Below are 12714 nucleotides of genomic sequence, written 5' to 3'. Positions count from 1 at the left end.
GGGAGCACCCACTTCTCCGGACTGACACCTACTAAGCAAGGCATTTTGATATTTGCATAACTCACCCCAAGAGCCAGCCCACTGCTTGTAGTTATCAGGGAAGACAAAATAGGCAGATTAAACTTCAGCTTAACCAGACCAAAGAGGAGCATATAGGAAATGTTCATAGTCAGGGTTTACATACAAATTAAAGTGGTATTAAAGGTTACATTTTTTTTTTTTTTTTAAATAACAAGAGCAGCCCTGATCCTCCTCTTCTTGGGTCCCCCGTCGGTGCTTTTGGCTCCTCCCCCCTTGACCAGTGCCTCACCATAGAAAGCCACTTGCAATGGGAGGGCACTGGTGCGTGCTCGCCCCCAAGCTCTGCTTTATGAGTCCATAAGACACATAGAGCTGCGGCTCACCCCTGCTGTCTCCTCATTGGCTCAATGGCTGTGATTGACAGCAGTGGGAGCCAATTTCTCCAGCTGCTGTCTCAGCCAATGAGGAGAGGGAGTCTTGGGACAGCCGAGGCTCTCGTGCACACCGCTGGATCAAGTGGGGGCTCAGGTGAGTATTGGGGGGCGGCTGTGGGTGGGAGAGTAGAGTAGAGTGGTTGTAAAGGCTAAAGGAAAAAAACCTTTAGCCTTTACAACCACTTTAACAAATAAAAGAAAGGGTAAACATGAACCCTTCATTGCTCCTTAGTTAAAAAAACTACTGACTGAGAGTTCAAAAAATACTTTTTTTCATTAGTCTAGTGCAAACTAATGCATTAGTCTAGTCTCCAAACTGTGGCCCTTTGCTTGCCTGCATGTGGCCCTTGAGGCACTGTTTCCCCACATTGATTCAAAGGACTATTCCTTCCACTGACACCAATGATGGGGCATTTTTCTTTTCACTGACACTAATTGATTGGGCACTATTCCTTCCATTGCCACAACAATGGGGGATTAGTCCCCCTACTGCCACAACGATGAGGAACTAGTCCCCCCCCCCACTGACACCAACGATGGGGCACAATTCCTCCCACTAACACCAATGATGGGGCATCATTCCTTTCACTGACAATGGGGCACTGTTCCTCCCACTGACACCAAAGCTGGGGCTCTCTGGATCGACCATCACTTATTTATGCCCTATATTACTTTTCTCTGGTAAGAAGTAAATTCAAGAGGTGGTGGGAAACATTCCTTGCTGAAAATCACTTCAACACCAGTTTATTTTTTCACGTTTTCTATACTCAATTTTTTTTGGAGTTGAAACGTTGGGACTTGTTTTATCACCAATTTTGGAATTTATTATTCCCTTTGGACTTTATTCACGTTTACACTACTTTGTTTGAGTTTATATGTTAAATAAGGTCATTCACATGTAAATTGTTGGTTTTACAATTGTACACCATAATTTGTAGCGCACCAGACTTTTTTTTACAAAGCCTCATTGATCAGTCATGAGGTTTTCCCTCTGAATCCCATGCTTTCCTTTTGGTCTAGCACTCACTGGCCAATAGTTAGACATAAAAGGTGAGCTAAATTTATAGTTAAAATATGTATTTGCCTCAAAAACAGTGCTCTGGAGTTGAGGGCTCCTGCCTTCAGGCACATTAGAAAGCACTTACTTTGGATGCCCTCTGTGAAGTGCATGATGAACTGTCGCAATGTTGAATCTCCAATCAGGAAGAGTTTTTTCCCCTGTAGGCATTTCACAAAGTCCTCTGCAGTTTTGTAGGTGGTCATTGCGCAATAAGCAGGATTCCAAGTATTGTTAAAAAAGAATCCCCTTGGAAGCGTGGAGTTCATTCCTGGCTGACATTTTGGCTTTGGAGTTAAGGGGATTTCTGAAAGAATGATTGTTTTTCACAGGGAGTTAATATTACATAGTAACATAGAAAATATAAAGTCAGTCTTAAAAAGGATCACATGTTCAACCTCACAAAAATTGTCCTTTGCATCTATCTTTTTATTTTTTTAATTGTAGTGTGTGAAAAGGTCAGCTAAATGTGAAAGAAATGTGTTCATAAAGAGAAAAATGTATTGCTCTTAATCTAAAAACCAAACTTAAAAAAAGGTCCATCCACCCAAATCCACTGGAGAAGCCATAGTCATAGCAGCCCATGCATATTACACCACCTCTTTTACTGCTTGCTGTGGAGGTGGAAGGGGTGTCAAGATTAAAGCCTAGTACACATGGGCCAAAAGTTGGGCGACATCGTCTGGTTTATTAAAGACTGGCCGACATTCAGCCCGTGTGTATGGCAGCGAGTCCGACAGAAGCCGGCCATTCCTCCAGCTTTTGTTGGACATGCATGCTGGAAAACCAGTAGGCGACTGGCTCCTGATCAGAGCTCTCTGCCGATGGCTGAGAGCGCTGGCTGGAGTGTTCTGGCGGGGGGGGCCATCCCCTGTCATATCACAATAGCTTGGGGGGGGGGGGGAGTTATTGCTGTACTAACATTGGATTGTTAGCTATAGTGGCTCTGATCTGAGCAGTTCATTTTTTTTTCGTTTAACCTGCTAGGTTGAATAAAAAAAACTGGTGGTGTGTACTAGGCTTTACATTAAAGTTCTGAGTTCAGAGGTGTTAGTAAAGACTGGTGAGCTACTGTGGACAGAGTAGGTATCTGGAAAATGAAGGTTAAAAGTTCTAGTGACACTAAATGATATCCCTCTTCTCCAAAAGCTATCTATGCAAATCCACTACTTAATGGTACTGTAAACTATTTTTCATGAAATTGTGTGATTGTGTTTTTAATCCTCCTTATAAAATCCTCCCATGAGCTCCTGATCCACTTACTTTTCCTCCCTCGCTTCCTTTTTTTTGGAACAAGCAGTGCATGTTAGTTGTGGTCATATAAACTAATCTATGCGCACCACACATCCCATATTCCATAATCCATAGTCCATTTCAGGAGTGAACAAGAGAGAGTGGCTAGATCCCTACATACAGTGGGACCACTGAGAATGAACGTTGCCACCTTCTAACAGAAAGTCAGATCACAGCAGCAAAATAAAAATCAATTTGGGAATTTGGAAGAGGTTGAGAGTGATAGAAGGGACTTTTCAAACTAAAAATTCATACTTGGATATCATTTTTTAACCTCTTGGAGCCTCCCGGCTCTTTGAGGAGTTTAGTATGCTGGAAAGCTGGTGGGGTTTATGATCATGGGACTGCCGTGTTTGGCTGGGATTTAACAACCAAATTCCCCCCATAGACTTTCTCCATTATGTCCAGTTTCCCAGAATTCCAAACAAGTTTCCAAAAATCCTTGGCATCTCAAAACTTGAACAGATTTACCCAAGTCCAACTGACAGTAGACATTAGACTGTCAAATAAGTCCAATAATTGCTCCTCGCGCTAGTCGCAGTGGTTCTTTTCATCGGCTTGTACGTCCTGCACCGATGTACAAGCTTTTAGAAAAGAAAGTAGTCTACACACCCAGTTGTGTAAAATGTTTGCAGCAGCTGGGGAGCAGGGATCAACCAGCTTTTCAAAAGTCAATCTAAGTAAGTTCAAGCTTCTTTTACAGGTGTCCTATTGGAAAAAAAAGGACCTTGTCGTGACAGGGTCACTTTATAACGTTTATTCCTTTGTAACTTTATAAGAAGGCATGTACCTGAAGCTGCAATAAATAATAAGGCCAAAATGTCATGTGCCAGCACAGATGGGATAGAAACTATCATTCTTTAAGATAATAACATAATAATTCAGAGAAGTTCCACTCATTATTGTTGAGTTGCACCTTATGCATCCTACTGTTTCTTTTATTTTTTTTTTACGTCTATGTAAAGCCAATTAGGATTCCACAGTTAGGCAATTAGGATGCAAGATGAGACATATATTATTTTTCTTTAACCACTTAAGCCCCGGAAGATTTTACCCCCTTCCTGACCAGGGCCTATTTTGCGATTCGGCACTGCGTGACTTTAACGGACAATTGCGCAGTCATACGACGCCGTACCTAAACGAATTTGACGTCCTTTTTTTCCCACAAACAGAGCTTTCTTTTGGTGGTATTTGATCACCTGTGCGATTTTTTGATCATGCGCTATAAACAAAAAAAGAGCGTCAATTTTGCAAAAATAACAATATTTTTCAAATTTTTTTTATGCGAAATTCCCCCCCAAAAAAATTTAAAAATCAAAATTTTTTAACATTTTCAGCCAATTTGTTTTATGCTACATATGTTTGGTAAAAAAAATCGCAAAAAGTGTATTTTGATTGGTTTGCGCAAAAGTTATCGCGTTTACTAACAAAGGGAAAGATTTTTGTCATTTTTGTTGGTTTTTTTTAAATGCGTAATGGCGGCCATCTGCGATTTTTTTGCGGTACTGCGGCATTGCGGCGGACAGATCAGACCCTTGACTGACATTTTTGACACTTTTGGGGTTACCAGTGACATTTCTACAGTAATCAGTGCTATACATATGCACTGTTACTGTAAAATTACACTGGCAGTGAAGAGGTTAACTTTATTTGAGAGGGAGGGGCTGTGTGTGTCCCTAGGGGCGTGATTCTAACTGTGATTGGCTGTGGCTTGAGGTGTAGGAACAACGATCAACAGTCCTACATAGTAGAACCGTATGATCACTGTTCCTACACAGGGGAGAATGACAGGCGGCTTGTTTACACTATCCGCCTGCCTTTTTCCCGCTGTCACGGACGATCGTGAGTGAGTGGCGGACATCGGGTCTGCCGCTCAAACGCGCGGGGGGGTCCGTGACCGCGCGGGAGCAGGAGCGTGCCTCCAGCGGCGCGCGCTCGCTCCCCAGAGCCTCACAGGCTAGTGACGTACCGGTACGTCACTTTGCCTGTGAGGGGCTGACCGCCGCAGTATATGTACTTGCGGCGGTCGGCAAGTGGTTAAGATAATAACATAATAATTCAGAGAAGTTCCACTCATTATTGTTGAGTTGCACCCTATACATCCTACTGTTTCTTTTATTTTTTTTTTAAGTCTATGTAAAGCCAATTAGGATTCCACAGTTAGGCAATTAGGATGCAAGATGAGACATATATTATTTTTCTTTAAGATAATAACATAGAAGTTCAAGATAGTTCTAGTTATTATTGTTGAGTTAAACCCTATACATCCTACCATTTATTTATTTATTTTTTAAGTATAGTTAAAGTCATTAGGATGCAATGGTTAGGTAAATAAAATGCAAGAGGAGACATATATTATCTTTCTTTAAGAAAATAACAATAGTTCAGGGAAGTTCCATGCATTATTGTTGATTTTTTTAAGTCTATATAAAGCCAATTAGGATGCCACTGTGTTGTAACTTGAGGCTAACAAAAATTTGTAATATACAAGGCCAATACCTTCTATGGTGAATTTACTTACCATCACAGTTTATAACTGTTATAGGTCCCAGGTTTTGGGCAATTTCGATACCCACTCTTGGCCTACAAAAAATTGTTGAAATTACTTTCAAATGTACAGCTAGTAAAAGGATCTTGAAAAAATTAGTTTAGAATACAGAACAGTTTTATTCATTCAACCTTATTCAACCTGTTTACTCCAGAAGAACCCCTAAAAAATTGTACAGGTCTTGGGTAACCCTTACTAAAATTGGTTCATCTGAGGTTAATCAGAAGAATTCCCTTTAGGAAGAATGCAACCCTTACAGTGGTGGACAGAGTGCCACCCTCAAAGACAGTTTAAAAAATCATTGGGGTCACGCTGCTGGCTCCGTCAAGTGGTATTGGACCCGTGCAGGCAAATGGGAATTCAACCAGCCACAGTCCAATTAAACCCTAGCAATCTTTGGAGGAACCCTAAGGTTCCACAGAAACCTGGTTGAGAATAGCTGTTCTAGAAGAATCTAAAAAATCTGAAGCTCCAATAAAACAAAATTATCCACTTTTCTTGCTTGACCGTGGGATTTATTGTAGAAAATGTAGGCACAAAAACGTAAGGTTCCGTCATTGATTTCCGTTTATTTGCATATACATTTCTACAATGCATCTACGCTCAAGTAAGGAGAGTAGAGGGGTTTGATTTTATTGAAGCTTCACTTTAGAAGGTCTGCGCAAGGTCTGAAAGCAGCAGTCTCTCACTACCTTGGGATATGTAGAGCTGACTCCCCTGCGGCAGCAAAGATCTGCTTCACTTTTTATTTAAAGTATTTTTTAAGTCTTGAATAGAGTGGGGTAGAATGAGAAGTCCTGTCAGGTTCTACCCTAAATTCCTGTCCTGATAACAATTGTTTCCCCAGAGAGAAAGTTAGGGAAATTTTTTAACAAGAACACAGACAGAAAAAAAAAAATCACAGTGAATCTAGTCTACCCCCTACTCAACCAAATAAAAATCTCAAAAGAAGGCACTCTAAAGGCCCGTACACACGTACCGATTGTCGGCCGTAAAGATTCGGCCGACGACCAATCGGCCGATTGTAGGCTTGTTAGTATGATGCTTCCGACAGCCGACAGCGCATTTTCGGCCGAACAGAATCTGTCGTGCAAGCATTAAAATTTTTGTTGGCCAACACCAGAACGGCCGATTGTTCGCCAGTCAGTACAGATTTCGGCCGACAGACAGCAGATTTGCAAGACTGGGCATGCTCAGAAAAGAAAAAAGACAAGGAAAGTAAACCATCACATGACACCACTTCTGCAGTCGGCTGTTGTTGGCCGACAAAATTTGTGTGCAGTCTTTTGCACTTTTCAACAGACAAGACAGCCCTCGGACAAAAGACGGCCGATCGTTCGGCCGACGATCGGTACATGTGTACGGGGCTTAAGGCTCCATTCACACCTGGGGTTTTTGAGTGTTTTTCAGCTCCAAAAACACTCAAAAAAACGTTCCAAAACGCCCAACAAGTAAAACCCCATTCATTTAAATTGCCCCCGTTCACATCTGAGCGTTTTGCAAAATGCCTGTAGCTGAAAAAAGTACATGAGCTTCTTTTTGGGCTGATTACCAGCGTTTTTGATAGATGTCAATGCCTGCCTGCAAAAACGCCTGAAAAAAAGGCCTGAAAATCTCCGCAATGGGACAGCTGACGAAAAAACATCTCATAGGGGCTACAACCTTCCCTTGCTCAATTCAAATTGAAAAAAAAAATGTTTTGCCTCTACTTTAAAATTCAACTAGACTTTAACAACTTCAGCTCCGGAAGGTTTTACCCCCTTAAGGACCAGACTATTTTTTGCGATTCAGCACTGCGTTGCTTTAACTGACAATTGCGCGAACGTGCAACGCTGTACCCAAATACAATTTGATAGAAGTCAATGCCTGCCTGCAAAACGCCTGAAAATCGCGGTAAAAATCGCAGTAAAATTGCGGTAAAAAACGCAGTAAAACGCTACGCTCAAGTGTGAATGCAGCCTAACACTGCGCTGTGTCTCAGGAGATTCCCCCTCTATATTTGTACTGTTTACCAATATTATTGAAAGTGAATGTAAAAAGAAATTTCCAAATTTTGGGTTGTCCCCAGAATAGTAATAGAGGGGGAAATCTTCCAATGGGGACACTAGATCTTGTGACCAGGGGGTCCCCAAGGAATTCTCTTTATTTACAGAGATTTCCTCCTACTTCCTGTTTGGCCATTGGACAATAAGTAAAGGGAAATTTCTGCAATGGGACAGCTGACGAAAAAACATCTGATAGGGGCTACAACCTTCCCTTGCTCAATTCAAATTGAAAAAAAAAAAATGTTTTGCCTATAGTTCTACTTTAAAATTCAACTAGACTTTAACCACTTCAGCTCCGGAAGGTTTTACCCCCTTAAGGACCAGACTATTTTTTGCAATTCAGCACTGCGTTGCTTTAACTGACAATTGCGCGATCGTGCAACGCTGTACCCAAATACAATTGATGTCCTTTTTTTTTTTCCACAAATAGAGCTTTCTTTTGGTGGTATTTGATCCCCTCTGCCGTTTTTAGATTTTGAAGAAAACACAATATTTTTTACTTTCTGCTATAAAACATTCCCAATAAAAAAAATGTTTACATTAAAAACCTATTTTTTTTTATCAGTTTAGGCCAATGTGTATTCTGTTTCATATTTTGGTAAAAAAAAATCCCAAAAAGCGTATATTAATTGGTTTGCGCAAAAGTTATAGCGTTCACAAACTATGAGAGAGTTTTATGGACTCTTTTGTTATTTTTTTTTTTTATAGTAATGGCGGCGATCAGTGATTTTTATCGGGACTGCGACATTGCGGCGGACAGATCAGATCCCTAACTGACATTTTTTGGGGATCAGTGACATGAATACAGTAATCAGTGCTAAATAATATGCACTGTTAATATATAAATTACACTGGCAGGGAAGGGGTTAACACTGGGGGTGTACAAGGGGTTAAATGTGTTCCCTATTGTGCTTATTAACTGTGTGGGGGGATGGGTTGGACAGAGGCAGAGAGAGATCGGTGATTCAGCTTAGCTGAATCACACAATCTTTCCCTGCCTCTCTGACAGAAGAGCCGTCTGCTTTGTTTACATAGGCAGGCGGCTCTTCTGTCATTCTAGCCGAAGATCGCGGGAGGCCAGCAGTGATCAAGCCTGCTCCTATTGCGGTCTGGCGGCCACACTGCGTGCACATGAACAAGCAGGATAAAAGTTGGCGCATCACACATACCTATATAGCATCAAGGGGTATGCAGTTCATGTATAGTCATTAATCTGGTGTAGTTGATGGCTGAAATAGATTACACTCAGGGCCAGCTCAGCTGCAGAGAGAAGTCAGCTCTGAAAGTGAAAATAAAAACAAAAAGCAGAGCGCCTCTAAGTGTTATCAGTTTAATTAAAAGGGTAATGCAGGTACAGGAAAACTGCTCACATTTAAAACAGTATAAAATAGCTCATCTGTTAGGTGGTCTGCAGGAACACAGGGGTCCAAGGCTGGATGTTAGTAGCTCCAAGAGATGGGCTCCCCTATCTGTTGGCGCCGGATGTACTGAGGAGCAGGGCGCCCTTCTGAAGCCGACAGCCATTCTACCTAACGGTCTCTAGGCTCACCAGGTGTCTCCCTGAGGAACAGAACACCTTCCTGAAGCTGCTGACCATCCTACTATCTGGTCTCTTGGCTCTCCAGACATCTCCCTCCTTCAGCATCCCCTGCACCATCTCTTGGAGTTACTAACATCCAGCCTTGGACCCCTGTGTTCCTGCAGACCACCTAACAGATGAGCTATTTTATACTGTTTTAAATGTGAGCAGTTTTCCTGTACCTGCATTACCCTTTTAATTAAACTGATAACACTTAGAGGCGCTCTGCTTTTTGTTTTTATTTACACTGCGTGCACATAATCCTGTAGATCTACATGATTATGCGCAGCCAAGTCGCCCTGCCACAGTAAATCTGCGTGGAGCGGTCGATAAGTGGTTAACAGTATCCTTTACTAAAAAACACCTTTTTTAAAAAATTTGAAAGGGTATCCACATATTTTTGGGCATATAATAGGTGTGATAGTTATTTAGCACCCTACAGGGTAGGTGCTAGGTAAAAGTATAGTGCGCCTTGGCTGCCTAACAGCAGGGCCATAATTTCAGCTGGGCTGTCCTGTCTCCCAGGTGTGTCTGCTGAGAGGAGAGTCTCCCCACTGGCTCCATGAGAGGATTCTCATTGGGCAGTGGAGGAAATCCAATCAGAGACACATTCAGGCCTGTATATACCCCAGAAGGCAGATTCTGTCACAGAGGATTCTGGGAGGGAAGGCATGACGCAGAGTCTTTGGCGGGAAGCAGAGTCCCAGGAGGGAGAGTGCGGCTGTCTCTCCTCCTGTCAGAGGGATCGGGTGTCTCGGGTGGCTGCCTGGGAATCCAGAGAATGCTGAGTTGAGCTGCAGAGGGGATGCAGTGTGCCGAGGACCAGTGGAGGAAAAGGGGTTCAGTTCCAAGAAAGCCTGCCAAGGTCGTGAGTACTGTGAACTGCCCCTAGGGGTCTGCCACGTATAGAGGGGACCACTCCAGAGAAGGTTTCGGGGATCCAGGAGTCAGCTAGCTGTAAAGGGGGTGCCTAGTCAGAGGACCCTGAAGTGTTAGAGGGGGTGCCTAGTCAGAGGACCCTGAAGTGTTAGAGGGGGTGCCTAGTCAGAGGACCCTGAAGTGTTAGAGGGGGTGCCTAGTCAGAGGACCCTGAAGTGTTAGAGGGGGTGCCTAGTTAGAGGACCCTGAAGTGTAGAGGGGGCGCCAGCGGTTGGGCCCTGAAGAGCTAAAGTGTACAGTGTGCAGTGTACAGAGTTAAGAGTTGCAGTGGCACAAGCAGTGACAAGGAGCTGCCTCGGTCAGTGAAGGACTGAAGGGAGCTGTTCAGTGACTTTTGAGCTAAATTTAGTGTCAGGAGTGAAGTGTTCTACAGTCCTGGATCTTCTGAGTTAACAAACAGGTTAAAGTCGAAGTTCCAGCACAAGTTAAGCATAACAGTATCTTCAAACGTCAGGAAGCGCTGGTCGGCATTCAGCTGGCGTCAAGACAGTGCTAAGGGGCATTTTTGTATAAAGTTCCAGTTAACCTAGTTGAGCCAGAGGAGTATCCCACTCATTCTCTTCTCCCATCCCCAAAATACAATAAACAAAACCAACCAAAGATGCCGGAGTGGTCAATGTCTCAATTCTCACACTTGGGTTCACAACTTAAATGTGTTGGAGGTGTCACCGGTGACAATGGCAGACCCACATCAGGCTCAAGGCCTGGAAATATTGCTAGAGTTAAAAGAGATGTATGGGATTTTTTTTAGCAGATTCATACTTTCCTAGCTGGATGCAGCATCGGTCCAATGCTGCATCTGTCCCCCGCCACCTCTACCACTGAGAGCTGAGCGATCAAACACTACTGATTGCTTGATTCTCAGAGCTCCCTGAGTAGAGTTAAAAGAGATGTATGGGATTTTTTTTTTAGCAGATTCATACTTTCCTAGCTGGATGCAGCATCGGTCCAGTGCTGCATCTGTCCCCCGCCATCTCTACCACTGAGAGCTGAGCGATCAAACACTACTGATCGCTTGATTCTCAGAGCTCCCTGAGTAGAGGGCTGCTGTCAGTCACCGCTGTCTGCTCTGCCCCCTCCTCACTCACTGGAGGGCTGGGCTGTGGAGGGGGCGGGAGCGGCAGGCTCAGGCTCTCACTGAGAGGCTGAGCCAGATGCTGGTCCAGGCATGTGGGCGGATCCCAACTTCATTGTTGTGTTCTTGCTCTGTGACGTCAGCTGACAGCGGGCTTCAGCCCCTTGTCTATTGAAAATGGTTCACAGGAGTGCAGAACGAATTGCACTCCTGTGATCCACAAGAGAAGTACAGCCAAACAAGCTTTGGCTGTACTTCTCCTTTAGGTGTTCACAAACATATGTCCATATAGTATACAGTACATATGCATACAAACAGTAGATTCTTGCTATTATCCATTGCTCTCTGTAGTTGGAGCAAACATAAGATGATAAACAATTCCCCTGGAGAATGCATCATAGATGTACTGGGTCTTTTTCACGGTTGAAAAGGATCTTCTCTGTTTAGAATTACCTACAAAAACAATGTTCACATTTCCCTGTATGTTATCAATTTAGAGCATTTATACATAATGAAAAAAGCCTATATAGATTGTGTGGTATTTTTCTTGTTTGCTGTATATTATACCCTTCAAACATTGGTTTCTCTTCAGACTTCAAAAAAGACGCATGGAGGTCCACAGCTCTCATGTCTCTTAAACAGTCACAAGGAAATTTAGGAGGTTTTTGGCAGTAGAAGATCTCTTCATAGAGTTTGTCTTTATATTCACAAATCTCTCCGGCTGAATTCAGTTGAAATCCACAAGTAGAGAAAGCCTCTTGACCTAGGTAGACATATCTCCCATTGAAGCCCAGGACTCCCAAACTTGCATGTCTTGACCTCCAGAGGGCAGCAATCCCTTCACTGGGGTGCCATAACAAAATGGAGACTTTGATTTGGCCTGCCCAGTATAAAGGAAAGTGGACACGGTAAGACCCATTGTTCAAGTCTTCCACCTTTCCTGATACAGAAGCTCCAAGTCCTATAGAAAAGAGCCTAGGTCTTAGAAAATCTCCTCCATAGGTCTTTCTGTTATTCAAATAATCATACATGTCCACTTGTATAATAAGGTCTTCCCCAACGCAGTACCGTTCTCTGGGATTCACTAAAAACACTTTGCTGTTTTGCGCACTGGTGGTTTTGTTTAAATTAGTGAATATCACATTGGGGATAAGGCTTTGAATTTTGTTAAAGATGCTATCGATTTGTACTTGCAGTGGACTTTTTTTGGGGGGATCTTCTGGGACTCTCTCCTTCTCTGGAACAATATTTCCCACCATACCTCTTAAAGAATGCTGTAAAGGAAATAAAAAAGTTTCTTACTTTTTTGTTTTTCATACCAAAGTTTAAATACTGTAATATTAAAGAATATGTAAACCCAACATTTCATATTGGAAAATCTGTGAGCCAATCACACAAGCAGGGAATTATGTTTCTGGGGTGTGGTCAGTATACATTCTGTGTACAGAACAACTCCAGGTGGCCATATTGCATTGCATTTTCAGAAAATTACATTGGCTGCAGATTGAAAAGGAAAGGTCATTTTTAATACCATTCAATTACAGTATGACTTGTGTTACAATTGTATACGCTATATTTTTTTTCTTTATTTGCTTTTTTTCCCCCACAAAAGTGGAGTTACCCTTTAAGTATCGTCCTGCCTTCAGGCTGCAGGATCTAAGTGAAGGGCACCGCACCCCAGTCCTGTCACTGCCCGCTGAAGCTCTGTCTGCTCCCTGTCATA

The 12714-nt window shown here is 42.8% G+C and overlaps 2 protein-coding genes across 2 annotated transcripts in view; both read right to left on the bottom strand.

Annotated features, from left to right (window-relative positions):
- Nucleotides 1–12714, bottom strand: part of LOC309558583 (uncharacterized protein) — a 533559-nt gene that overhangs the window by 267817 nt on the left and 253028 nt on the right. The gene's annotated exons all lie outside the window — the stretch shown is intronic.
- Nucleotides 1–12714, bottom strand: part of LOC309557342 (NXPE family member 4-like) — a gene marked incomplete at its 3' end in the record, with an annotated part of 32734 nt that overhangs the window by 1458 nt on the left and 18562 nt on the right. Inside the window, exons 2-4 of the mRNA XM_082260018.1 lie at nucleotides 11559–12265; nucleotides 5327–5388; nucleotides 1601–1819 (exon numbers count right to left, since the gene is read on the bottom strand). Of these exons, the coding sequence (XP_082116144.1) occupies nucleotides 1601–1819; nucleotides 5327–5388; nucleotides 11559–12265 (988 nt within the window). The remainder of the gene's footprint in view (nucleotides 1–1600; nucleotides 1820–5326; nucleotides 5389–11558; nucleotides 12266–12714) is intronic.

Source organism: Pelophylax lessonae (assembly GCF_965119305.1).
Source record: "Pelophylax lessonae genome assembly, chromosome: 6".
In the NCBI taxonomy this organism is placed as follows: domain Eukaryota; kingdom Metazoa; phylum Chordata; class Amphibia; order Anura; family Ranidae; genus Pelophylax; species Pelophylax lessonae.
This window is presented reverse-complemented; position numbering and strand designations above follow the sequence as displayed.